The sequence below is a fragment of the Pteronotus mesoamericanus genome, unplaced genomic scaffold (genome assembly GCF_021234165.1).
Source record: "Pteronotus mesoamericanus isolate MK-2021 breed Mesoamerican mustached bat unplaced genomic scaffold, CSHL_Meso_final contig_25, whole genome shotgun sequence".
NCBI lineage: Eukaryota > Metazoa > Chordata > Mammalia > Chiroptera > Mormoopidae > Pteronotus > Pteronotus mesoamericanus.
The window spans coordinates 16,436,209-16,461,103 of NW_026555105.1; the positions used below are offsets into that span (position 1 = coordinate 16,436,209).

The window sequence follows — 24,895 nt, forward strand, 5'->3', positions numbered from 1 at the left end:
GTCCCATTTTTTTCTCCCCTTTATTCCCCTCTACCCTGCACCATCCCCTCCCCGAATCATTCCCCCCTCCTTCGTTCATGTCCATGGGCCATACATTTAAGTTCTTGGCTTCTCCATTTCCTATACTATTCTTAACCTCTCACTGCCTATTTTGTATCTACTATTTATGCTGCTTATTCCCTGTACCTTTCCGCCATTCTTCCCCCTTCCCCGCCTCTCTGACCTCCATTTCTCTGATTCTGTTCCTGTTCTGGTTGTTTGCTTAGTTTGTGTTTGTGTTTGGTTTGTTTTTTTTTTAGGTTCAGTTGTTGATAGTTGTGAGTTTGTTGTCATTTTATTGTTCATAGTTTTTTATCTTCTTTTTCTTAGATAAGTCCCTTTGATATATCATATAATACGGGCTTGGTGATGATGAACTCCTTTAACTTTACCTTATCTAGAAAGCACTTTATCTGCCCTTCCATTCTAAATGATAGCTTTGCTGGATAGAGTGATCTTGGATGTAGGTCCTTGTCTTTCATGACTTTGAATACTTCTTGCCTGCAAGGTTTCTTTTGAGAAATCAGCTGATAGTCTTATGGGCATCTCTTTGTACGTAACTGTCTCCTTTTTTTCTTGCTGCTTTGAAGATTCTCTCCTTATCTTTACTCTTGGGTAATGTAATTATGATGTGGCTTGGTGTGTGCTTCCTTGGGTCCAACTTCCTTGGGACTCTCTGAGCTTCCTGGATCTCCTGGAAGTCTGTTTCCTTCACCAGATTGGGGAAGTTTTCCTTCATTATTTTTTCAGATAAGTTTTAAATTTCTTCCTCTTCCTCTTCTCTTTCTGGCACCCCTATGATTTGGATGCTGGAACTTTAAAAACTTTCCCAGAGGTTCCTAAGCCTCTCCTCATTTTTTTGAATTCTTGTGTCTTCATTGTGTTTTGGTTGAATGTTTATCTCTTCCGTCTGCTCCAAATGGTTGATTTAAGTCCCGGTTTCCTTCCCTTTACTGTTGATTCCCTGTATATTTTCCTTTATTTCACTGTGCATAGTCTTCACTTTTTCCTCCATTTTGCAACCATACTCAGCCATTTCTGTGAGCATCCAGATTACCAGTGTTTTGAACTGTGCGTCTGATAGGTTGGCTATCTGTTCATCTCTTAGTTCTGTTTTTGGAGCTTTGATCTGTTCTTTCATTTGGGCCATATTGCTTTGTCTCAGCACACCTGTTAGTTGGAAAGGGTGGAGCCTTAGGTATTTGTCAGGGCGGGGCAAGCCAGGTTGCTGGATTGTGACGTTTTGTGGGGGGGAGGGCTCCAAGAAGGAACAATGGGGCTTGCTTGACTCTCAGCCAGCTTTTAGTCCCTTCCCCTGCTACCAACAAGCAAATCGGGCCCTTCACGTGCTGATTCTCAGGTGGGTGGGCTTGTGTATGTTCTAGGACCCCGTGGGTCTCTCCAACGCACCCTGTTTTGAGGCTGGGAGTTTCTCCTGCTGCCGCAACCCCACAGGTCTTTACCTCCAGAGGTTTTGAGGCTTTCTTTTCCTGCCCTGGAATCCTGGGTTGCCTGGTCTGTCTCGCTCCTCAGCTGTTCCTCTGGTTTATCCACATGCTAATGTGGGACTGCCAGGTCTGCCAGCTGTGGTCTCGCCCGCTCAGTCCTCCAGCAACCACCTTGCCCGGCGTCCTCTCCACCCTGGCTGCCCGTCTCTGTCTCTGCCCCTCCTACCAGTTTGGATGAATGTTTCTTCTTTAGCTCCTTGGTTGTTGGACTTCCATACAGTTCGACTTTCTGGCAGTTCTGGTTATCTTTTGTTTTTAAATTTGTTGTCCTTTTGGTTGTGTGGGAGGCAAAATGTATCTACTGATGCCTCTATCTTGGCCTGAAGTTAGATTTCCCCAAAAGCAATTTTTGTTGCTAAATCTGGAAATTGAGGTGTTCGGTTGACCACTGAACTCCCAGCAGCCCATACCTTGGCCACATCGCATGGGGAGGTGTACAGGTTGTGAGTTTTTGGGTTTGGGTTTGTTGATTTTTCTTTTTAGGTTTTATTTATTTATTTATTTTTAGAGAGGGGCAGGGAGGGAGAAAGAAAGGGAGACAAACATCAGTGTGAAAGAAAAACATCCATGGGTTGCCTCACATAGGGACTGGGGACTGAATCCGTAACCCAGGCAAGTGCCACCACCAGGAATGGAACCAGCAACGCTTTGCTTTTCAGGATGATGTCCAGACAACTGGACCACACCAAGCCAGGGCAGGATGTGAGTTTCAATGGATTTTACCAGCTCAGTTTTCCCTAATGGGTGTGAAGCTTATCATATCTTGCTTTAACCTCTGAGGTGTTCAGTAGGAAGTTGATGACATTTGCATTTTCTGTAAACTTACAATCACCTCAGGTCTTGTTTCCCTAGGCTGGGGGACTAGGGTGGAAGGAACTTAATGATTCAATTTAAAGATAACTTAATGAGTATAGAAGTTGTGCTTCTCTTTTCCCGTTTCGCCCTTTTATTTTCTTCCACTACTGGGATTGGGATTTTTCTTTAAATAGCAACAAGTGGGGATGAAGTAGTTTTATATTTTCTGTCTCCAAAATGTGATTGGCTATATTGGCTCTCTGTTTCAGCGGTGTTTTGTAGATTAATTCATCAACTTTCAAAATTATCTTTCTCTTGAGTCCACAGTTTATGCTAATAGGAGACCCTGCACACTTTTAATTGGTAAAAACTGATCAAGTGTTCACCGTTGCCTATTTATTACTGTCTGCTTTGTCTTGATCAACTTTTAGTCAGATTTCTCTTTCTCCTTCAGGCGCCTGAACTCTTGCTTGCCTCCAAAACTGAGAAAACACTAAAAAAGGGGCATATGCCCCCTGACCAGCTTCTCCTGGAAACCAGCTGGCCACAGCAGGACCCTGCCCTAGCAGACCTCATTGGAGTCTCTTCCCCTCCAAAGATTCTGCTTCTCTCTGCTTGTTCCTCATTTAGTCTATTTTTTTTTAATAAACACCATTTTCTGTTTGATATTTTTTTTTTGAAGATTTTATTTGGGGAAGGGAGGGAGAAAGTGGGAGACAGACAGAAACATTGTTGGTTGCCTCTCACACACCCCCAGTTGGAGACCTTACCCAAAACCTTTCTGTGTGTGGTTTTTAGAACAATTGCCCACCCACTGAGCCACACCAGTCAGGGCTTTTTCTGTTTGATTTGAGCTGCTTAAATATTTCTTAGATTAGAATGTTCTCCCTATTGCAGTTGTCTTTCTAATTAAAGTCTCTCCCTATATAAGTCCAGATTTGTTTTTATATAACAAAACTAAACGCAAGGTGCTGGGTTCCTTTCCTCATTATGGAATAGTCTCACAGGAACTCTCAAATTTAGAGGCTATAATCCTTTTTTCTTTTTTTTAATATAGATGACGTGTTTGAGGTCCAAAGATGTTAAATAACTTTCCGGAGGTTACATAGCTAGGACAAAAAGCAGAGATGGATTTTTTCCTCCTTTTTGTTGAATGTATTGGGGTGACACTGGTTAACAAAATTATACAGGTTTCAAGTGCACAGTTCCACAACACAGAGCTGGATTTTAAGGTCAGGTCTTTAGACTCCAGAATTCATGCCAGCTATACCTTAATGAGTGTTCTCTCAAAACCATTGGATTCCCCTCAACAATAAAGGAAGAAACAAACAAATTTAAAAAATAACTCATTAGAGAACATGCCTAAAGTTATAAAATCAACTAAGAGCAAGGGGGAAAAAATGGAAAAATGAGCAAAACACAGAAAGAGACAGTTGACAACCAGCCCGTAAACAGAAAAAGACGTTGTCTCAATAGTAATTTTTAAAATACTGGCTTTTAAATTTAGTTTGAAAAATATTTGAAGATTGATAATAGGAGAAATGGGTAATCCAATAAAGTTGATAAAAGTGTCAGTAGGGTGGGAAAAATAGATTATAAACAACATAATTTTATTTGTGTAAAATTACATAATTGTATAGATAAATGTCTTGAATGACCCAAAATGTTAACAGTGTTAATTGGGAGAATTTCTGTAAGTTTTGATATTTTACACTTAACATTTTTGTATTGTTTGGATTTTTTACATTGAATAACTTTTTTATAATAGAAAAATGCAAAAAGTGTCATTTTCATTTAACTTTTTTTCTTTATGGAAATTACTTTCTCATTTTCTCTTGTTACCTTTTTTGTTTTTAATGTGGCCACAGAGAATAGACCTTTATATAAAAAAACAAAAATTCACCCATCCCCCACCTTCATTTTGGTACCCATCAGCTTGTTCTCTGTATCTAAAGGTATCTCATTATCTTTAGAAAGATTTTTGTTTGTTTGAAAATAGTACAGAGTTCTAGAACCTGAGGTCAGGAAGGACAAGAATTAATTATATAGAAAAAGAAAGAAATATAAACCATAGATACATCTTTCAAAACAGAATATTGTGTGCTTTACTTGGAGGTTTTAGAACTACATCATCTCTTTGGCCACACCTCAGGCTGTGGTTTTGACCTGACTACTTGAAGAACAACAGACTTACCCTACCGACCACAAACCTTAGCTATTTTAGAAGTCCAGTTTTATAGCTGGAATTCCTTAGAAATAATTTACTTATTTAAAAAGTTTCACCTGATTTATCATAAAAGCCTCTTGGTATAGTTTTCTAATTAAAATTAAGACTTTCCCAATGGCAAATCGAAATAGTGTGTTGCCTGTAGTGGTAATAGTCAATAAATGTTGATCTAAGTAAATTTTGGTGGATCCAGTTGAAAGAAATTGAAAAGTATATGTTGTAAGTGCTGAAATCATTAATCTGTTTTCTCCCTTTTCTGCCATAGAAAATGAAATCAATGGTTCAGAACTGTTAGACCTTGAGGAGTCTGATGTTGTAAAGTTGGGAATCAGGTAAGAATGATAAAATTCACTTGTAGCCAACCCTGCTTGTGACCTTTTTATTCACCTTTGAGGGACAAAGCCCAAAATTGCTGCTATTAACTGTCCACATTTTAAATCTAGGAAGTGTTTTAAAACCATCCACTTAGGCAGTGTTTTAAAACAATCCACTGCTGGATAGTTAACACAGTTGTTTTTGTTTATATTTGCTGTATAAATTCTCTATTTAATATTATTAATGATTCCTATTTTTTTAAAAATTTTACTGACAAGCCTTCATGAAGTTGGTAGTAACTAACGTTTTACTCTCAAGTTCAGGATAATTGAATTATGCACATCAGAATGTATATGAACTGAGGGGGCAAAAAATGTTTGCAAAAGGCGCTTTCCCTCTCGGGAGCACATCCATGCCTTTCTTCCCTCTCATAAGCACATCTTTACTTTTCTCTACTAAGTTATAAGGGTCCCCAGGAGACTTGCAGCCAGGGGAGCAACGAGCAGTGGCAGCTCCTCCTGGACAAACACCCTGAACCTGTCTACAAGGCCCCCTTTTCTTTGACTTTTCAGTAAGCCAGCAGCAGCCCTGCCTTGGCTCACTTCTTTCCTATAAGGTCTCTAGGGAGGCAAAGCTGCCTTGCCTAAGTGGCTAGGTTCTCTCTGTTGCTTTTTCTTTTTTTAATTTGGAGAGAGAGAAAGAGAGTATTGCTTTGTTGTTCCACTTATTTATACATTCATTGGGGTTGATTCTTGTATGTGCCCTGACAGGGGATGGAACCCATAACCTTAACATATTAGGATGATGCTCTAACCAACTGAGCTACCCAGCCAGGGCTCCTGTTGCTTCTTCTATCCTAAGTTCTTCCTTGTTTCATTGTCCCCAGCTTTAATAAATGTACTCTCAAAATTTAAAAAAAAGAATTGTTGGCAAGAAAACTCAAGGCTAGAACCCTATCTTGATCTCTAGGTCTTCTTAAAGCTATCTTAAGACTGGAATATATCCCTACCATTAGATTAAGAGGCACAAAGTAGTTTGGCACTTTTTATCTAGGACAAGTTATTTAACCTTCAGTTTCTGCACTTGTGAAATGGATAATACTAATGAGACAATGTATGTCAAGTGGTTAGCACATGATGAGCCCTTAATAAATTATACATGTAGAGATGTAGAGATCCTTATGCATGATGGGAGGTTCTTAGGTCTAGATCAGTGTGGGTCCATTTTCAAGACATCAGTTGAGGATGCAATATTTAAATATTCCTTAAAATGGAGACATTGCTGCTTTTAGAGAATTGACAACATAATGAAATATGAACTTTTTCTCTGGAATTCCACTTAGCTAAATGTTGTTTGTGGTAACAGTAAACAAATCAAAACAAAGGATGATATTGATACTTTATGTACCATTGCTTAATAATTGGTAATGGAAGTAGACTGTGAAAAAAAAAGATCGCTTTTAACTGACTTTTAATAATTATCCTTTGAATTGGAATCTTCAGGGACTTTGTCTTGCCTCTTTCGTAATCACATTTCAGCCTCCATTGCCCCCTTGAAGTCCTCCGTAGTACCTATTTTTTATGTGTAATAGTTGCTTACTATTTTAATTGAATGGAATTTGTTCTAATAGAGTCTTTCTTTTAAAGGGAATCATATACTATGTGGATCCAAATATTATTGATTTATTCAATAAATATTTATGGAGGCTTACCATGTATTAGGCAGTCTTCCAGGAACTTGAGACACATGAGTGAACAAAATCAACAGAATTCGCAAAGGAACACAATGTGGCACACCTTCTGTGCCCACCTCATAACCCAGAGATGGATTCTGCAGGACTCCTCAGAGCTCTGTTTTCCTATACAGCAGCCATTAATTACATGTTTAAATTAAATTAAAATGTCAATTCCTCCTTTACACTAGCCATATTTCAAGTACTCAGTAGCCACTTATGGCTAGTGGCTGCTGTGTTAGACTGAGCAGACTGGCCTTTTCCATCATGGCAAAGTTCCTGGACAGAGCTGCCTTTGAAGATCCTAGTAGGGTCAGCTGATGGGGTAAATAATGAATTTATAATCAGTGATAATTTCTGTAGCATCTGTCATCATACTTAAAATTCTCCTACAGTTCTTGAGGACAGGAACCAAGTCATTTCTGTAACAGCAGTGCTGAACACAGTTCAATCTTTCCAGCCCTGTAAGGTAGATGGTATTGTCTCTGTGCTATAGATGAGAACATCAATGTACCAAACAAGGTTAAGTGACTTGTCCAAGGTCATGTATAGATTCCATGTGCAGATGTGAGCGAGTTCTGATTCAAAATCCCTTTTCCATTATCACTATGCTCTACTTAAAAGAGTGCTATCTTGAGTTTTCACTTATATGAGTCTTGAAAATTCAGGATTGTGAGGGTGTATGTTAGATTAAAATAAGTATAAATTGAGCACTCAGTAGAGAATATGGAGATGTTGAGGTCTGAGTTTATCAAGAAAGAGGATCAAGGGCATAAGTCTAGAGGGAGAGCTTCATGTCTCAAACAAAGGAAAGAGTTCCTAGGAGGAGTAAATTTGAATTATTAATCATTCCTTTCTATCTGACTTCTCTTTCTATTAGCATAAATAAGTTAGAGTTGATTACATACTATTATATACTCTATCAATTATTATTAAGCAAATAATGATAGATTTGCTTATCCTGTTATAATTATAGTTCCCTGTCGGAGAGCAAGGAGCTGTTTAATTGTATTAAACGTCTGCGTCAACCTTATGTCGATACAGTGAAGGTAAGAAGAATCTAGTTTATTATCATGTGTTTTGAATATAAAGTGAAATAACCCAATTATCTAGAATTCATTTTTAAAAGAGTAGAAGGAAATCTGCTTTTCATTGTGAATAGTGGATTTTGCAAAACTTCTCTGAATTTTCTGCGTATTCTAAAATAAGCACAGAATATTTAAATCAAAGAAAAACAAATATTTTAAGCACACAGGAAAGCATAATTACACCAATACTCAGCCCATCAAATCTTAACATTTTGCCCAATTTGCTTCAAATTTATTGTTTTTAGAACAAAGTATTAAAATCAATGAAAGACCTCCTTTGTTCCCCTCTTGAATTCTATTTCCATCCTTTCTTCCTCAAAAGTAATCACCATCCTGAATTGGTGTTTAATAATTTTTATGAATATTTTGTACTTTTACTACATATTTGTGGATAGCCATAAACAATGTAAAGTATTGTTTTAGATGTTTTTAAAATTTTATATAAATCATATTTCACAGTAACTTTCTAAACTTTAACATTATACTTTTGAGAATCATTCACATTGACATAAATAGCCCAAGTTACCACCTTCAGCCATAGAGAATAACTTTAAAGTTATGTTAAGACCCTGGCTGGTGCAGCTCAGTGGATTGAGCACTGGCCTGTGAACCAAAGGGTCGCTGGTTTGATTCCCAGTGTAGGGCACATGCCTGGGTTGCAGGCCAGGTCCCCAGCAGAGAGTGCACGGAATGCTTCCACACATTGATGTTTCTCTTTTGCCGTCCCTTCCCCTCTCTAAAAATAAATAGAATCTTAAAAAAACATAACACTAGGGGTTTTGTTTTTTTTAATAAATAAGTAAGTAAATAAATAAATAAATAAATAACGTTTTCTTGTCAGCTTTGGTATAATTGTTTTGTCAAATATTAGTTCAAATGGTAGATATATTTCTAAAGTTTAATCTATCAATAACTGTTTATTTCTCATTCCCCAGCCCCTTCCAGACATCAAAAGCCTTGTTTTTCAGACTTAGTGTCCCCAGAATGATTTTAACAAGCCCACAACCCTCATCCCAGAAATTCTGAGTCTGATAATTTACAGTAGAAACCCAGGAATGTGCATTTTTTTCACAAGCTCCTCAGGGTGATTCTATTACCATAATTAAAGAATTATGGAAATTATTCTTTACCTATGGTAATTAATTCTTGATTAACTGGTGACAGGGAATGTACCTATTGTTCAGCCTTTTGACATAAACAGGTTAAGAATACTTAGTTTCAGACCTGGAAGAAAGAGTAGAGTCTCAATCAGAGTATATATTTCAGTTTACTTTTACAATTTAACCTGTTGATTTTCCTTTAAAAATTATGTTTGAAAATATTTAACAAAGGTGTTCGGTTTAGTCTTACAATATTTTATTCTTTTAGACAAAATTGTGGTTCTTACAGCAAATGCTTTACGTAAAGAATAATCAAATCCCAGCCCTTTCTGAAAAACTGGCCTAATATTAAAATACTTCATTTTTTTCCTGAAGAAGTGGAGCGATTACCTATCACAATGATACCTAAATATTCTGTCCTGCAGCTGGAAGAAGGTTGTTGTCCTGTATTCTCTTCTGTCCTTCCTCATTAGCAGCAGCATAGGGCATCCTCTTCCTATTAATAGGGCATAAATGAGTTTCCTTCTTTAGGTAAGATCATCTCAGATGATCTCTGAAATGACAGTTTCACATTTAGAATTTGCAACACTGTTTTTGAAGGAATATTCAAGGCAGTCAATGGTTTCATTTGCCCACTTTCATTCTCTTTTTTTAAGTTTTAATCAAAAACAAAAAAATTGCTTAATTTCACTTACAAAGTACAGTTGTTGAAAATAGATTTTAAAGCTACTATGTACTTGAGTCAGTGAGTCATTATATAGTAATAAAATTGATACCTTATACGATCTTAAGCTTCGTTACCAGTACGGTTGAAGAAAAAATTGATTCCTACCCTATCCCTGCCAGGTAGCTCAGTTGGTTAGAGCATCATCCCAACGCACCAAGGGTGTGCATTTGATCTCGTCAGGGCACACAGGGGAACCAACCAATGAACGCATAAATAAGTGGAACAACAAGTCAGTGTTTCTCTGTCTCTCTCCCCTACTTCTTCTCACTCTCTAAAATCAATAAATTAAAAAATTTTTTAAAGACTAATGCCTTTAATAAAAAGAAAGAATTGATTTCTACCCTAATCTGGCATCCACCTTTTATTCCTTTTTTAAAAACAGTTTTAGTAAGATGTAATTCACATACCTTACAACTCACTCAAAGAATACAAGTTTTGTGAGTTAAAAAACAAGTATCACTGTTTTTTAGAAGGTTCACACGGTTGTTTAGTCATCACTATAATCTAATTTAAATTATGAGTTCTTTATATATTCAAGTCTCTTATCAAGAGGTGGATACAAGTCTCTTATCATAGATATGATATGCAAATTTTTTCTCATCCTCTGGATTGTCTTTCTTTACTTTCTTATTGGTATTTTCTAGAGTACAAAAATTTTTAATTTTGTTGTAGTTCAGTTTATCTATGTTTCCTTTCACCTCTTGTTCTTTTGGTGTCATGTCTGAGAAACAATTGCCTAACCCAAGGTTACAACCTTTTTTCTTGACTCTGTTTTCTTCATGATAAATTTAGTTCGGTTGGCCTGTGAAGCCAGGAATTGTGTAACAGTGAGGAGGAAATAGTGCTCAATGTAATGGGTGCTAATTTGTCAAATATGTTAATGAATCTTAAAATGAAATGCCTGCTTTAAGCATTTTCTCTTACTAATTATGCGTTGTTATAGGATCACCACCTCTGAATCTTTTTCTGATGGTTCCCTCTCCTCTTTCTTCTGGGTAAAACTGACCACTCCTTCTTTTGTTTCTTTCTCCCCATCCTTTTTCTCCTCTACTCTGGACATAGATTCTATTATCTTTCCAGGAGGGCAGGAATGATGCCTTTCCCATCTCTTATCCTCAGTGCTTGGCATGTACAGAATATTTAATAGACAATAGGATTGTTTCATTTTGCATCACTAATACCACAGTAGAATATCATATAGCCTTTAAAAGTGACAAGTAAGCGGACCATGTAACTATATAAAGGAGCAATTTATATTAAATAATACTGGGAGCCCTGGCTGATGTGGCTCAGTGGATTGAGTGCCAGCCTGCAATCCAAAGGATCTCCGGTTTGATTCCCAGTCAGGACACATGCCTGTGTTGCAGGCCAGGTCCCCAGTAGGGGATGCTCGAGAGGCGACCACATATTGATGTTTCTCTCCCTCTCTTTCTCCCTCCCTTCCCCTCTTTAAAAAATAAATAAATCAAATAATACTGGGAGAACAAAATAACAATTTGTAAATAATGATCAAAACACTTTAATATCACATACACATATTAAGAGTGGAAGAGCACATGCGGTAATATAACTAGAATTTCCCACAAGTTATTCCCAACATTAGGAGAATGGTTTAAAAATGTTGGTTCTTCAATGAAATAGAACCATTAAAATGATAATTATTAAGATTTATTAAAAACATGAGAAAGTGCTCAGAATGCATTTTGACATGAAAAGAATGTGTATATCATGATATTAATTATATTATTTTTTCATAAAGTTGCTTAAATTTATTTTGTTTTAGCATACATAGGGTGCAATAAATGGTTTTTTATTGATTTCTTTTTTTGTGAGAGAGAGGAAGGTTGAGGAAGGGAGAGAGAGAGAGAAACATTGATTTGTCGTTCTACTTATTGTGCTTTCACAGGTTGTTTCTTGTATGTCCCCTGACCGGGGATGGAACCTGCAATCTTGGTGTATTGGGACAACACTCTCACTAAATGGTTTAAAAACAATTATTATACCCAGCAAAAGAAACCCCAATGATAATACTGGAAAAATTGACACTGAAGATTTTTAGACTTTTAAATGGATTAAATGTAGATTGTAAATTTTTAAAATAATTTTTAACAATTAAATAGATTCTCATTTGTTTGTGATGGTACATTGATCTTATATAAGGGGGAAGTAATAGACCAGTATAGTAAGTCATCAGTAGTTTCTTGGACACTATAAGCAAAATGATACACAATGAAACCAGTTTCACCAAAGGCTAATTGATATGAACAAGAGTTAAGTTCATTCGGCATATTTCTCATCACAAAAACATCACCAAACTTCTAGAAAAGGACCCAAAATACTTCTAATATTAAACATTGAAATAAATGTGAGCTATACATACCTTTAAGAAAGATTAATAAAAACAAGTAAGAGAATGATTTTTCCAACATGTTTATTTCAGGTTAGGACTGAGAGTGTCCTGGAATCTCAGGGCACAAGATGGGAACCAGCCCTGGACAGTTGCCCTTCCATCACAGGGCATGCTCACACGCACATCCATGCTCATTCAGACATGTAGGCTTGCCAGTGAAGTTCACATGCATATCGCTGGGGTGTGGGAGGAAACTGGAGCCCTCGGAGAAAACCCATGCAGGCATGGGGAGACCATACAAGCTCTACGCAGACCGAGACCCTGGCCAGGAATCGTTTTATTTAATTAATTTATTTTTTAATCAACACTATAAGGAAGTGATGTTGGTCATAATAATGTTATTCGATGACCTGCTCTTTATGATTTTCAGGTATTTAAAAATTTTGAAACTTATCTGTAAGGACATTCACAGGGTTGAATTATAACACTCATGGGTCTTTCTACTCCGAGATATTTTGACATCATTCTTGGTGTATTATTAGAGGTGACTAAAATTTAACCTTTTATAATAATTATAAAGTGGTTTTATAGAGCAGGGTGAAAAAAATTCATGCTTACCAAACATCAACCATAAATCTAATCTTTATTAATGTATATACATATTGTTTAACAAAGTTGTAAATTCTAGTCATTACTTGACCCAGGCTTTTGGTACCAACTTGAATTGATCTATTTTTAAACTCATCACCAACATGTTCAAATGTTGGACCATATAATCCCTTTAAGCTTTACAACATGGAGCTTCTATGATTCATATTTTATATATTTCTTTGTGTGGACATATACTATAAAGCATAAATTACTTTGCAATCACATTCAGCAGTAGTTAGGCACACAGAATGATGGGTTCTGAGACCATAACAGTGAACAAGACAGACAAGGTCTTTTGCCTCCCAGAATTCCATACTTTAAAAAATTATTTTATTATTATTATTATTTTTTTTTTTAGAGAGAGGGAAAGGGAGGGAGAAAAAGAGGAAGAGAAGCAGTATCAACCGGTTGCCCTCCATAAACACCCCAACCTGAGCCCAAACCTACGACCCAGGCATGCACCCTGACCAGAATTGAGTTAGTGACCGTTCTGGTTTGTGGGAGGGTGCCCAACCAGCTGCGCCACACCGGCTGGAACAAGAATGCCATACAATTTTAAGCAACTTCAATTTGAAGCAGTTTGAAAATCATGAATTAGATCATTTACCAGGCTCTTTTTTTATTCGGTAGCTTTCTCTTTAAAAGGTAGTTTATGAACAGGTAAGAGAGATATATCTTTAAAGAAACATAGAGGCATTAAATCTTCACCCATATTTAAAGCTCTTGTTTAAACTTAGAGTAGTGTGTAATTGTGAAATTTATTTTTTACTACATGTATTTCTGAGTGACATATAAGTACTATAAAATTTTTTTATTCATAATTATACAGTGTACTTATTATCTGTTTCTGTGTGACAAATTAAACCAAAACTTTGCTGCTTAAAACATGTGTTAATCACACAGTTTCTGAAGGTGGGGAATTCTACAGCCGTTTAGCCAGGTGGTTCTGGCTCCAGGTCTCTCATGAGACTGCAGTCACGTGGGCAGGGCTGCAGGTCTCTGAGGCTTTAACTTGGGCCCCCAAGTGAAGTGTCCACCTCCAACATGGCTGCCAGAACAAAGCCTCTGTCCTTAATGGGCATGGGTAGAAACAGCAGCCTCAACACATGGATCTCTTCATAGGGCTGCATGAGTGTCCTCAGAGTTAGTAATCCTGATCTCTGGCAAAGGTAGGGGCAGAGTGGGCTAGAGACACCTGAGGAGAGACGGGAAGGAGGCCCGTGGGAAAGAACTGAGAGAGCAGACCGTGGGATCCCAGCGCTGACCCATCCCCCATGTGGCCGCAGCCATCCTGCTCAAGCAGGGACCAGTACTATAAAATTTTTCTGTCCCTGCATATGGTATCTTATCTATACACTCAGAAAGTTTCTTTCTTTTCCCTCCCTCCCACCCCGCCCCTCCCCTCCCCCTCCCCTTTCCCCTCCCCCCTTCCCCCCTCCCCTCCCTTGCTTCCCCCTCTCCTCCCTTCCCCTCCCTTCTCCCTTCCCCTCCCCTCCCCTCCCCTCCCCTTCCTTCCTTCCTATCTTAGGATTTTAGTGACAGGCATGATACAGGTATATACTCAGGAAAAATTAAGGACACAGTGCCAGTAGCAATATGACTTATATGATCTGAGCGAGTGTATTAAATTGGTATGTTTAACTTGAATACAAGACTGACATATTAAATGCTAATTAAATAATGTACAAAGCCTTGGCTGGTGTGGCTCAGTTGGTTGGAGCATCAGCCCATAATCAAAAGGTTGCAGATTTGATTCCCAAACAGCATATACCTGGATTGCAAATTCAATCCCCAGTCCAGGGCATAGGATCCCCAGTCAGCTTACACATGAAAGGCAACCAGTTGATGTTTCTCTCTCACTTAGATGTTTCTCTCTTTCTCTTCATCTCTTTCTCTCTCTCTCAAAAAAAAAAAAAAAGACAATGAAAACATGTTCTTCAGTGAGGATAAATAATAATAAAAAGATTGAAATCCTTATCTTTTTGTTATTAGAATCCATTTGGAAAAAGTAAAATATATCCAGACCAATATATTTGAGCTATCTGGTAGTAATATCAAAATAAGGTAATGATATTAATAATATTTTGTCATTTCCCTTAGTATTAGTCTTGAGAACAATGAAACAGCTTTGACTTTGCACTATAAGTAGACATGGCTGCATAATAAGTTATGTACTGTTACTTATATTAGTTTAAACATAATTTTCTAGGTAATTAATGATCCTATCCATGGCCATTTTGAACTTCACCCTCTCCTTATCCGGATCATCGATACTCCTCAATTTCAGCGGCTTCGGTATATTAAACAGTTGGGAGGCACTTACTATGTTTTTCCAGGAGCTTCACACAATCGGTTTGAGCACAGTCTAGGGTAAGAAAGGGATTGGGGTGGGGGACATAAAGTTATTAAGCACCTTCTCTGTCTCATGGAATGATTGTCTCATCTTTCAGAGAATGGTGATAATATCCTTATTTTGTTGATAAAAAAGTTGAGACTTTCATTTGCCTTGCTGTGTTTTATTTATTTATTTATTTATTTATTTATTTATGTTCTTATAAGCCCCCTTCCTAGAAAGATAATGAAAGTGCCAACTGAGAGGTCATTTGGTTGAAATATGTGTGTTTAAATATTATTTAAAAGCTAATAGCGCTAGCTACTGGTATAATTGACTTTGTAAATTTGATTATTTCATTTTCCTGTAGTCTCTATTTAGTCGTGTGCAGATTGTCTTTTGAAACGAGGAAATGTGTAAATCAGAAAAGCATTCACAAGCTCAGAGAAGTAACACTTTTACTATGTACAACTAAGTTGAGACTTTGGTCTGCTTTTCCATTATAAAAATGTAGAGCCAGGAGGACGTAAGCAGGGAAGAACTGGACAAGTTTCCAGATAGTCGTGAAGTACTAACAGTATTACTTTGGTTTTTTGTTTATTTATTTTGAAACATTTTAAATTATCCGGAACACATGTATATACTCAAGTATTCGTTCATTCATCAACAAATATTTATCGAAAACTTACTAGGCCCTACCAAACTAACAAGATAAAAAGGGTTGCTATCCTCAAAGATACTGTGTTCATTCAGAAATTGCCTTCAGAGGGAAGTGCTAAAAGTGCATTTAACATTTGTTAGGCATCTTATCTTTAATCTATGTTGCAAACATTACAAAACAGAAGTCCTTATTTTTTTAAATTGTGGTAAATGCATAGACTATAAAACTTACCATCTTAACCATTTTTAAGTACACAGTTCAGTAGTGTTAAATATACCCACATTCTTGTACAACCAAACTCCAGAACTTTTTCATCTTGCATAGCTAAAACTCAGTAACACTCAAATAACAATTCTCCATTACCCCCTTCTCCCCAGCCCCTTTTGGTGACTGGCTATTTCACTTTATGCAATTTCAGGGTTCCTCCATGTTGGAGCATATGTCAGAATTTTCATACTTTTTAAGATTAACTTATATTCAAACGTATGCATGTGTCACGTTTTGTGTATCCCTATTCATCGGTGGACACTGAGGTGTTTCCACCTCTTTGGCTATTGTAAATAGTACTGCTATGAACACAGGTGTGCAAATATATCTTAAAGGCCCTGTTTTCAATTGTTTTAGGTATATACCTAGAATTGGAATTGCTGAATCATATGGTAATTCTACTTTTAATTTTTGGAGGAACCACCATACTGTTTTCCAAGTGGCTACATCATTATACATTTCCATAAACAGTGTACAAGGGTTCTAATTTCTTCACATCCAGGCCAACATTTATTAATTATTTTGGGTACTTTAGATTTTTGTTTCGTTTTTGGATAATAGCCACCCTAATGGATATGAGGTGGTATCTCACTGTAGTTTGGTTTTGCATTTCCCTAATGATGAATGACGCTGAGCCAAGAAGTCCTGCCTTTGGGATCCTGTTTGTGCATTTCTGCCAAGTTCCAAACACACTATTCTGTAAAGTTGCCCTAGAGATATATCACAGCATTTGAGAAACATTAAAGTTCTTGAGAACCGAGAAATATCACTCATATCTTCGGGAAAAAAGAGTGATTTTTTGTTTTATTTCTTCTGCAGTGTAGGATATCTAGCAGGATGTCTTGTTCGAGCACTGAAAGAAAAACAACCAGAGCTGCATATAACTGATCGAGATATACTCTGTGTTCAGATTGCTGGCCTTTGTCATGATCTCGGTAAGCTGTGCAGGAGCCAAAGCTGTTAATGAAAAACCATGTTTACCTCTCTTTGAAATTAAAAAATCTGACTAACCAAGAGAAATATGAAAGTTGTGTTTTAGTTTTTCAATTAACATTAATACAAATGTGCCATTACATCTTCCAAGAACGATCCTTAAGACCACAGCATTGCTCTTTTTTTTTTTTTTTTGTGGCTTTTCAGTGAATTTCCCATGTTAAACATCATTGCTACAAGTTATATGAAAGGACTTTCTCACAGTGAGGTTTTTAGACCACTCTGTTTAGGATGATGTGAATTCAGTTTTTCTTTTATCATTCTTGTTGAATAAAATTGCCATTTTTCCTCTAGTTGCCCCATCAGGTCTATTTTCTCATACCTAGACTACATACTCTGCCCTAACAGATTAACAACAGATTCAAACTTCTCCACTTCCCTGACCCGTCTGAGGTCTTGAGCCACTTAAATCAAAGTAAGAGAATATTAATGCTTTTCCTTTGACCAGGAAAGAGAAAAGAGACAGTATTCTTTTACCACGGGAGTTAAATCCTACTTTCTGGAAGACCCTGAGAATCTTTGTGCGCCCTCAGGTCAGGAAAAGGGAAGGGTCTACCCTTCAATAGCCAGATACTTAAAGGGGTAGGGCACTCTCTTCAGCTCGTCCTCTTGGAGACAGCAGTAGGACTAATACTCCCCCAGATGATAAATTTAACAGATAAATTTAGCCTGGTATTTTGAGAGGGAATCATTGGGAAACCTTTGCCAGTCCCTAGGAGTCCAAGTACTAAAGTAATGAGCTTTATGTACAGAGTGCAAAATGCAAAAAGACGCAGGGCTGGTCCAGCTGGGCTTTCTCTGCAGCCAAGTAATTCACTTCTACAGTAATTCTGATAATTCCAGAATTTTACCTCAACCAAATTTCATATTATTAAATGTTGTGAAACGTAAAAATCAATTATGAATAAGATAAACTTTAGATTTCCACTTTTGATGGTTCACATTATCAGTAAAAACCCCCAAAACAGCCCCAATATATGTGTAATTTTCTAAATCTATTATGTGCATTGTAAAATATACAGAAAAATAGATTGTTTTGAAGGATGAAAGTAATAAAGTTCTAATATGTTATTCCTTTATCCCCGTGAATTGTCTTAAAACTACTGTTTTAATACAGATATTCAACCTGAAGATGCTGCAAGTTTTTGCCATTACATTCCTTTACATTACACAAAACTGTCCTCTCACCAGAGTTATGTTAATTCTGCATGACTCAGAGACCCCTCTATGAAGAGCTAACTTTCACATATGGTTCTGCTTCCTGTTCTCTTGTTTTTAGAAAACAAGAAGGCAGGATTTGTCTCTTTTTGTGATGTATTTATAGATTATTGATTTCTGTTGAAATTCAAGTTAAAACTAAAAAGATTTTTAAAAATTGACTCAGTTTTTACACTTTTCTTCTTCTATGGTCGCTTGTGTTTTTAAGGTCATGGACCATTTTCTCATATGTTTGATGGAAGATTTATTCCACTTGCTCGCCAAGATGTGAAATGGAAGGTATGTCATATATTCGATAGTCAATAAAATAAAGATTATTGAAGAAGCAGCCACTGCTATTATAGTATACTTCCCCATTATAGTTTTCAGGGTGCTTTCATATATAGCAATGTATCTATATATATGTATGTATGTATGTATGTTTTCCTGTGTGTTTTTATTTGATTCTCACCAGTCTGTAAGGAAGGAGTCATTATCTCCATTTCTACAAGTATAAAGGAACTTGAAATGCACAGGGGTGTTTGGATGCACCAAAAATCACAAAGCTGTTAAATGGTAGAGCCAGTACTAGAAAACCGGTTCCCCAGGTACTAATTTAATGCTCTTTCTACTCTACCATGCTACTGTAAAATAAAAAGTAAAAGGTCAGCTCTGGTTTTGACTCATTTTGTATAGCCATGAAGATAACTTGGCAGTAATCATGCCAAGTTTGATCATATGCAAATTGGGGCAAAAGTAAGATTACAGTTGTTCGTATGGAAAATGATACAATAATCAATAAATAATAGTTCAAGAATTCTGTTTCACTTACAACTCTAAAACTACTTTTGCCCATCCTGTATATTAAACGTATAAAACCATTTTATAATTAGGGATTTGCGGGTAGTTGACCCATATTTTTGGAATCAGTTTTTGAGAAGTAAACTTAGTTTCGACAGTAAAGTTAGGTTGAGTTCATTTTTGGCCACACTGTCTCTGGATCCTGGAGTAGAAAAGGATATTAACATGTATTGAATGCTTCTTACGTGTCGACCATTATTTTCTCTCTCTCTCTCTCTCTTTTTTTAAAAGGTATAACTCACATATAATAAATCGTACAGATTTTAAGTGTATAGTTCAGTGAGTTTATACAAATGTATGCAACTGCTGCTCAAGTGAGGATAAGAATGTCTCCGTCTTCCTGGAAAATTCCTTTGTGCCCCTTTTGAGTCAATTTCTACTCCCTCCCACACCATCACCTTCTGATTTTTATAAGCATAGATTAGTTTTGCCTGTTTTTAGATTTGATAAAAGTATAATCATATAGTAGGTACTTTTGTGTCTTGCTTCATTCAGTGATTTTTGAAATATGTTCTCATTGTATGTATCATTAATTGATCCCTTTTTATCACTGAGGTATTATTCTGTGGTATGAATAGGTCATAATTTTTTATTCTTTCTCCTTTTGATGGAATTTGTGTTGTTTTCATTTTCTTTTTTCTTAAGAAGAACTTAAATTTTATTTTTCAATTACAGTTTGCATTTACTATTATTTTGTGTTAGTTTCAGGTATACAGCATAGTGGTTTGGATTGTTTTCAATTTTGGGCTATTAGGAATAAATTTGCTATGCTTACTGTACACTCTTTTTGTGGGAAGTGTTTTTATTTCTTTTAGGTAAATATCCTAAGAGTAGAGTTGCTGGGTCATAAAGTAGATATATATTTAACTTTACAAGAAATTACTCGAGCCCTGGATTAGGTGCTGGCCTGAGAACCAAAAGGTTGCTGGTTTGAGTCCCAGGCAGGGCACATGCCTGGGTTGCGGACCAGGTCCCCAGTCGGGGGTCTGCAAGAAACAACCACACATTGATGTTTTCCTCCCTTTCTTTCTCCCTCCCGTCTCCTGTCTCTGAAAATGAATAAATAAAATCTTTTTAAAAAAGAAAGAAAAAGAAACTACCTGAGCTTTCCAGTGATTGCACAATTTTTACCCTCCACCAGCAATGTGAGTTCCTGTTTCACATCCTCACCAACATTTGTTGTTTTAGCTTTTCTAATGAGTATGAAATGGTACCTTGTGATTCAATTTGCATTCTCTGATGTATGATGAGTAGCATTCCTGTACTTTGTACTTCATCACTGATATATCTTCTTTTGTGTAGAGTTCTTTCAATGTTTCACCCATTTTTAAAAATTGATTGCCTTTTTATCATTGATTTGAGGAATTCTTATAAGATATATAATGAATATTTTTTCTCCAGTCTCTGACTTGCCAAATCATTTTTCTAATGGTGTGCATTGACAAATTTAAAAACTTGATGAAGTACTCTGGCTCTTCAGTCCAGTAAGATGGCTAGTGTCTCTCCAGTGTTCCTGCCTTGGGGTCTGTTCTCAGGCTAAAAGCCATAGAAGAACTGGAATATTGCCCAATGACTTTCCCTTCCAAGTGTTGACTTCCTCTAACATCTGTGTGCCTTTGGTTGCTGTCCAGTATCTTCAGTGAATTGGCCAAATGTTTCCGGAAAGAGACCCATGTCAGGGCCTCCGCACCCTGTGCCAAGCTTGTTCCTGGGTTCTTGTCTCATTTGCAAGAGACAAATTCAAGCAACAGACAACACATATAGTGGAAATAAGACAGCAACTTTATTTATGAAACACATGAGCACGAAGCTGCAAGCAGGCACCCAGCTAGTCTGAATGCGCCATGTATAGGAGAAATAAAGTTTACAAGTTTTTAGTCCATTTTTTTCTATACACTTGAACTGAAGCTACAAGTGGGCACTCAGCTAATCTGAGTGTGCCAGCTTTTGGCATTCAGTGGTTATATACTTTAGCCAGCCTCTAGATAACCTTCCTTCTCTTTCTAAACCTTGGGAATAATGTACAGCTACAAAGGCTCTCTTTGTCATAGTGAAATCTGCTACAGAGGCTGCCTTTCCCAACACAGAGTCTCAAGGACTCCTCTCTTCCTGCATTGTCCTTGCTTGTGATGTTTGGAAAACCCAGCAATCCTATCGGGCCAGGCTCAGGACTGCTGAGACAAGTCTCCCTCCTCCTTCCCGCCTTTGTTTACTACCTGTCCTGTCTGACACAAAGTTTATAGTTTTTTCCAGCAATGCTGATCTAAATAGGGTCTACTTAGCCATTCCCAATGGCCTTTGTCTTTAAATATTGTATTTTTTCATTTCTAGAGATGGGAAGGGAGGGAGAAAGAGAGGGAGAGAAAAATTGATGTGTGAGAGAAACAGTGATCAATTGCCTCCCGCATGCCCCCAACCCAGGCTTGTGCCCTAACTGGGAATTGAACAAGCGACATTTTGATTTGCAGTCTGGCACTCAACTCACTGAGCAACACCAGCCAGGGCTTTTTATTTAAATATTTTGCCTTTCACATTTACCTTATTAACTCATGTGGAATTTATTTTTGTGTATATGTGGCAGGAACCTAATTTTTTTTTTACTGTGAATAATTGATAATGAATAGGTCATCCTTTCCCCCGATCTATAATACCAACCCCAACATTTATTAACTTTATATATGATGAGTCTTTCTGGATACTTACTGTTCTATTCCATACTGTCTTAATTATTATTACTTTATAGTAAGTCTTGATAGTTAGGACAATTTTTCATACCTTATTCTTTCATTGAGTATCTCTGGCCCTTTTCTCTTTTTTGCCCCCTTTTTATTTTTTTTATTTTTATTTTTTAGACTTTATTTATTTTCAGAGAGGGGGAAGGGAGGGAGAAGGACAGGGAGAGAAACATCAAGCAGTTGCCTCTTGAATGTCCCCAGCTGGGGACCTGGCCCGCAGCCCAGGCTTGTACCCTGACTGGGAATTGAACTGGTGACTTGTTGGTTTGCAGGTCCGCACTCAGTCCACTCAGCCACACCAGCCAGTTTTGCTCCCTTTTTAAGTTGAAGTATAATTTGCATACAATATTATATTAGCTTCATGTGTACAACATAATAATTTGGTGTTTATATATTGGGTTGGCCAAAAAAATCTGTTTAGTTTTTTCCATAAAATAAAAGACCCATTTTTCTTTTTCACCAGTAATTTTATTGATTTGGATATTTTGGGTATGTCCGCTATCTCCTGTGTGGTATAACATTGATTGTTAACAATGTCTTAGTTTGATTGCTGTCAATTTCAACTTGTCTGTCTGGCTAAGGAGCATCATTCAACGAGACATCTCCGGAACAAAACTTTACTAACCACTTTTGACACATTAGATCAGTCACAGCACTCAGCACTTGCAGAGCCATCTTACACAAAAAAACAAATGAACTCTTGGCCAACCCATGGACTATGAAGTGATCATCCCAATAAATATAATTACCATTTGTCATCATACAAAGTTAATACAACACTATTGACTATATTCCCCATGCTGTACATTACATCCCATGACATACTTATTTTTATAACTGAGAGTCTGTACTCTTGATCTCCCTCTACCTGTTTCACCCACCCACCTCACCCCTCTTCTCCTTTGGCAAATACGTGGCTAATCTATCTGTGAATCTGGTTGTGTTTTGTTTTTTAGAGTGCACATGTAAATGAAATCATACAGTATTTGTCTTTCTCTGACTTATTTCACTTAACGTAATACTCTCAAGGTCCATCCATGTCATTACAAGTGGCAAGATTTCATTCTTTTTTATGACTGAGTAATATTCCATTGTATATATAAACCACATCTTTATCCATTCACCTATTGATGGGCATGTAGGTTGCTATCATATCGTGGCTGTTGTAAATAATGCTACAGTGAGCATAGGGGAACATATATCTTTTCAAAGCAGTGTTTTGGTTTTCACTGGATAAATACCCAGAAGTGAAATTGCTGGATTGTATGGTATTTGTATATTTTATTTTTTAGGGAATCTTCACATTGTTTTCCATAGATGCTGCACCAATTTACATTCCCGCTGACAGTGCATAGGGTTCCCTTTTCTCCACATCTTCACTAATACTTGTTATTTCTTTTTCCTTTTTTTTTGATATACCCATTTTGACAGTTGTGAGGTGGTATTTCATTGTGGTTTTGATTTGCTTTGTGCTTCTATTATAAATTTTAGAATTTTCTCCACAAAGTTATACGTCTTTTATTATACTTCTACATTGCTTATAATCTTAGCTGTTATTGTATGTGCTATCCATGTGGAACTTAAATTTTCTGTATATATAAATTATTTTCTGAAATATTTGAAAGTAAACTCTAGACATACCCCCTCATTCCTAAATACTTCAGTGGGTATTTCCTAAACACAAGAACATTCTCTTACTTAACCTCAGTATAATTATCAAAATCAGTCTACTACTGTTGATGCAATACAATTATCTAATTTAGACTTTCTATCAAATTTCACCAAATGTCCATATAGAAAAAGAGGAAAAAACCTTTTTTTCCCCAATCCATACATACATTGCACTTCGTTGCCATTCTCTTTAGTTTTTATATTTCATGACATTGCCATTTTTTGAAGAGTACAGGTGAGTTATGTGGAATGTCCCTCAATTTGAGTTTATCTGATGTTTCTTCACAGTGGGAAGGCTGCCTTTTTTGGCAGAATGCCACATTGTGTCTTTCTTAATGTGTCACATCAGAGGCACATAAAATCTGTGTAGCCATTGCTGGTAGTGTTAACTTTGATCACTTGAGTAATGCAATGTCTGCTAAATTTTTCCAGTATGAACTTACTGTTTTTCTTCTTTATAACTAATGTTATCTAGATGCAATTTTTAAAATATAGTTGTAGGACCATTCCGGTTTTTGTTTTTATCCTTATGTCAGTTTTTGGTAAGACCTGTGACAGGGTGATGTCTTTACAGTGAGTATGAATGAGTAAACAGAAACAGAAATGAGGGCCGTTTCAGATTCCCACCCAGTCTTGACTTAAGAGCTATACTGTCGTTTTTACCCGCAAATTTGCAGTTACTTCATTTCACCACTAGAGGAAAATACAAACAAAACTTCTAATTTTGGGTTTCAAGGCTGATTAAATAATAGAACTGAATTTTATGGCAATTTTTGTGAAAATGGGATTCCACCACTATGACCTAGTAATATTCTTCTGTACTGTACTGTGAAGTACTTCTGTGCTGTAAATGACTATAGCTCATTAAATATATTAATGAAGTAATGATGAACATGGCTTGTAAAAAGTTTATAGACCAGTAAAATACAGACAAATTTATAGATTTTTAGAAATATCTGCAAGACTGCAGTTGGAAACTAGATGATTAACATTCAGTAGGACCTTATCTTTGAATTACCTGGAATCAGAAGTAATTTGAATAATCTGGGGTCCCTAATGGATTAGAGTTTATAACAGACCATATTATGCTGATTTTTCCTAGCATGAAGAGGGCTCAGTTAATATGTTTGAGCACCTTATTAATTCTAATGATCTCAGACCTGTCATGGAAAAGTATGGTCTCATCCCTGAAGAAGATATTTGCTTTATCAAGGAACAAATTATAGGACCACCTGAGTCACCACTGAAACCTTCACTGGTAAGTTTGTGTACAGCTTCATTTGAAGTGACCTAGGCTTTTCATCTAACCTTTTCTTGACTCCTTCAGAGCTATTTGAAGAGAAAGAGTTTGCTATTTTAGAAGGACTGAATTAAGACGTGGAAAAAATAGAAATACACATATAAATTAAAATACATATGTAAATATTTTATAATGAATATGTACGCAGTATTTTATATAGAAGCCTAAAGTAACTTTGTTTGGAAATTGTAAGAGTGTATATCTTGTTTATCCATGAAAACTAACATTTAAGATATTTAGATATATTAAGATCCAGAAAAAAGTTGAAATGATTGAGAGGAATTAAAAGTTGAATTTGTTCTAAGTGTTTTCCACAGTGCGCGCGCGCGCGCGTGCGTGTGCGCGT

The 24,895-nt window shown here is 36.7% G+C and overlaps 1 protein-coding gene across 1 annotated transcript in view; it reads left to right on the top strand.

The window, feature by feature from the left end:
• SAMHD1 (SAM and HD domain containing deoxynucleoside triphosphate triphosphohydrolase 1) overlaps positions 1-24,895 on the top strand; it is a 48,130-nt gene that overhangs the window by 1,360 nt on the left and 21,875 nt on the right. The window contains exons 2-7 of the mRNA XM_054573787.1: positions 4,835-4,901; positions 7,593-7,665; positions 14,742-14,902; positions 16,612-16,727; positions 18,212-18,282; positions 24,352-24,507. Coding sequence (XP_054429762.1) covers positions 4,835-4,901; positions 7,593-7,665; positions 14,742-14,902; positions 16,612-16,727; positions 18,212-18,282; positions 24,352-24,507 — 644 coding nt within the window. The remainder of the gene's footprint in view (positions 1-4,834; positions 4,902-7,592; positions 7,666-14,741; positions 14,903-16,611; positions 16,728-18,211; positions 18,283-24,351; positions 24,508-24,895) is intronic.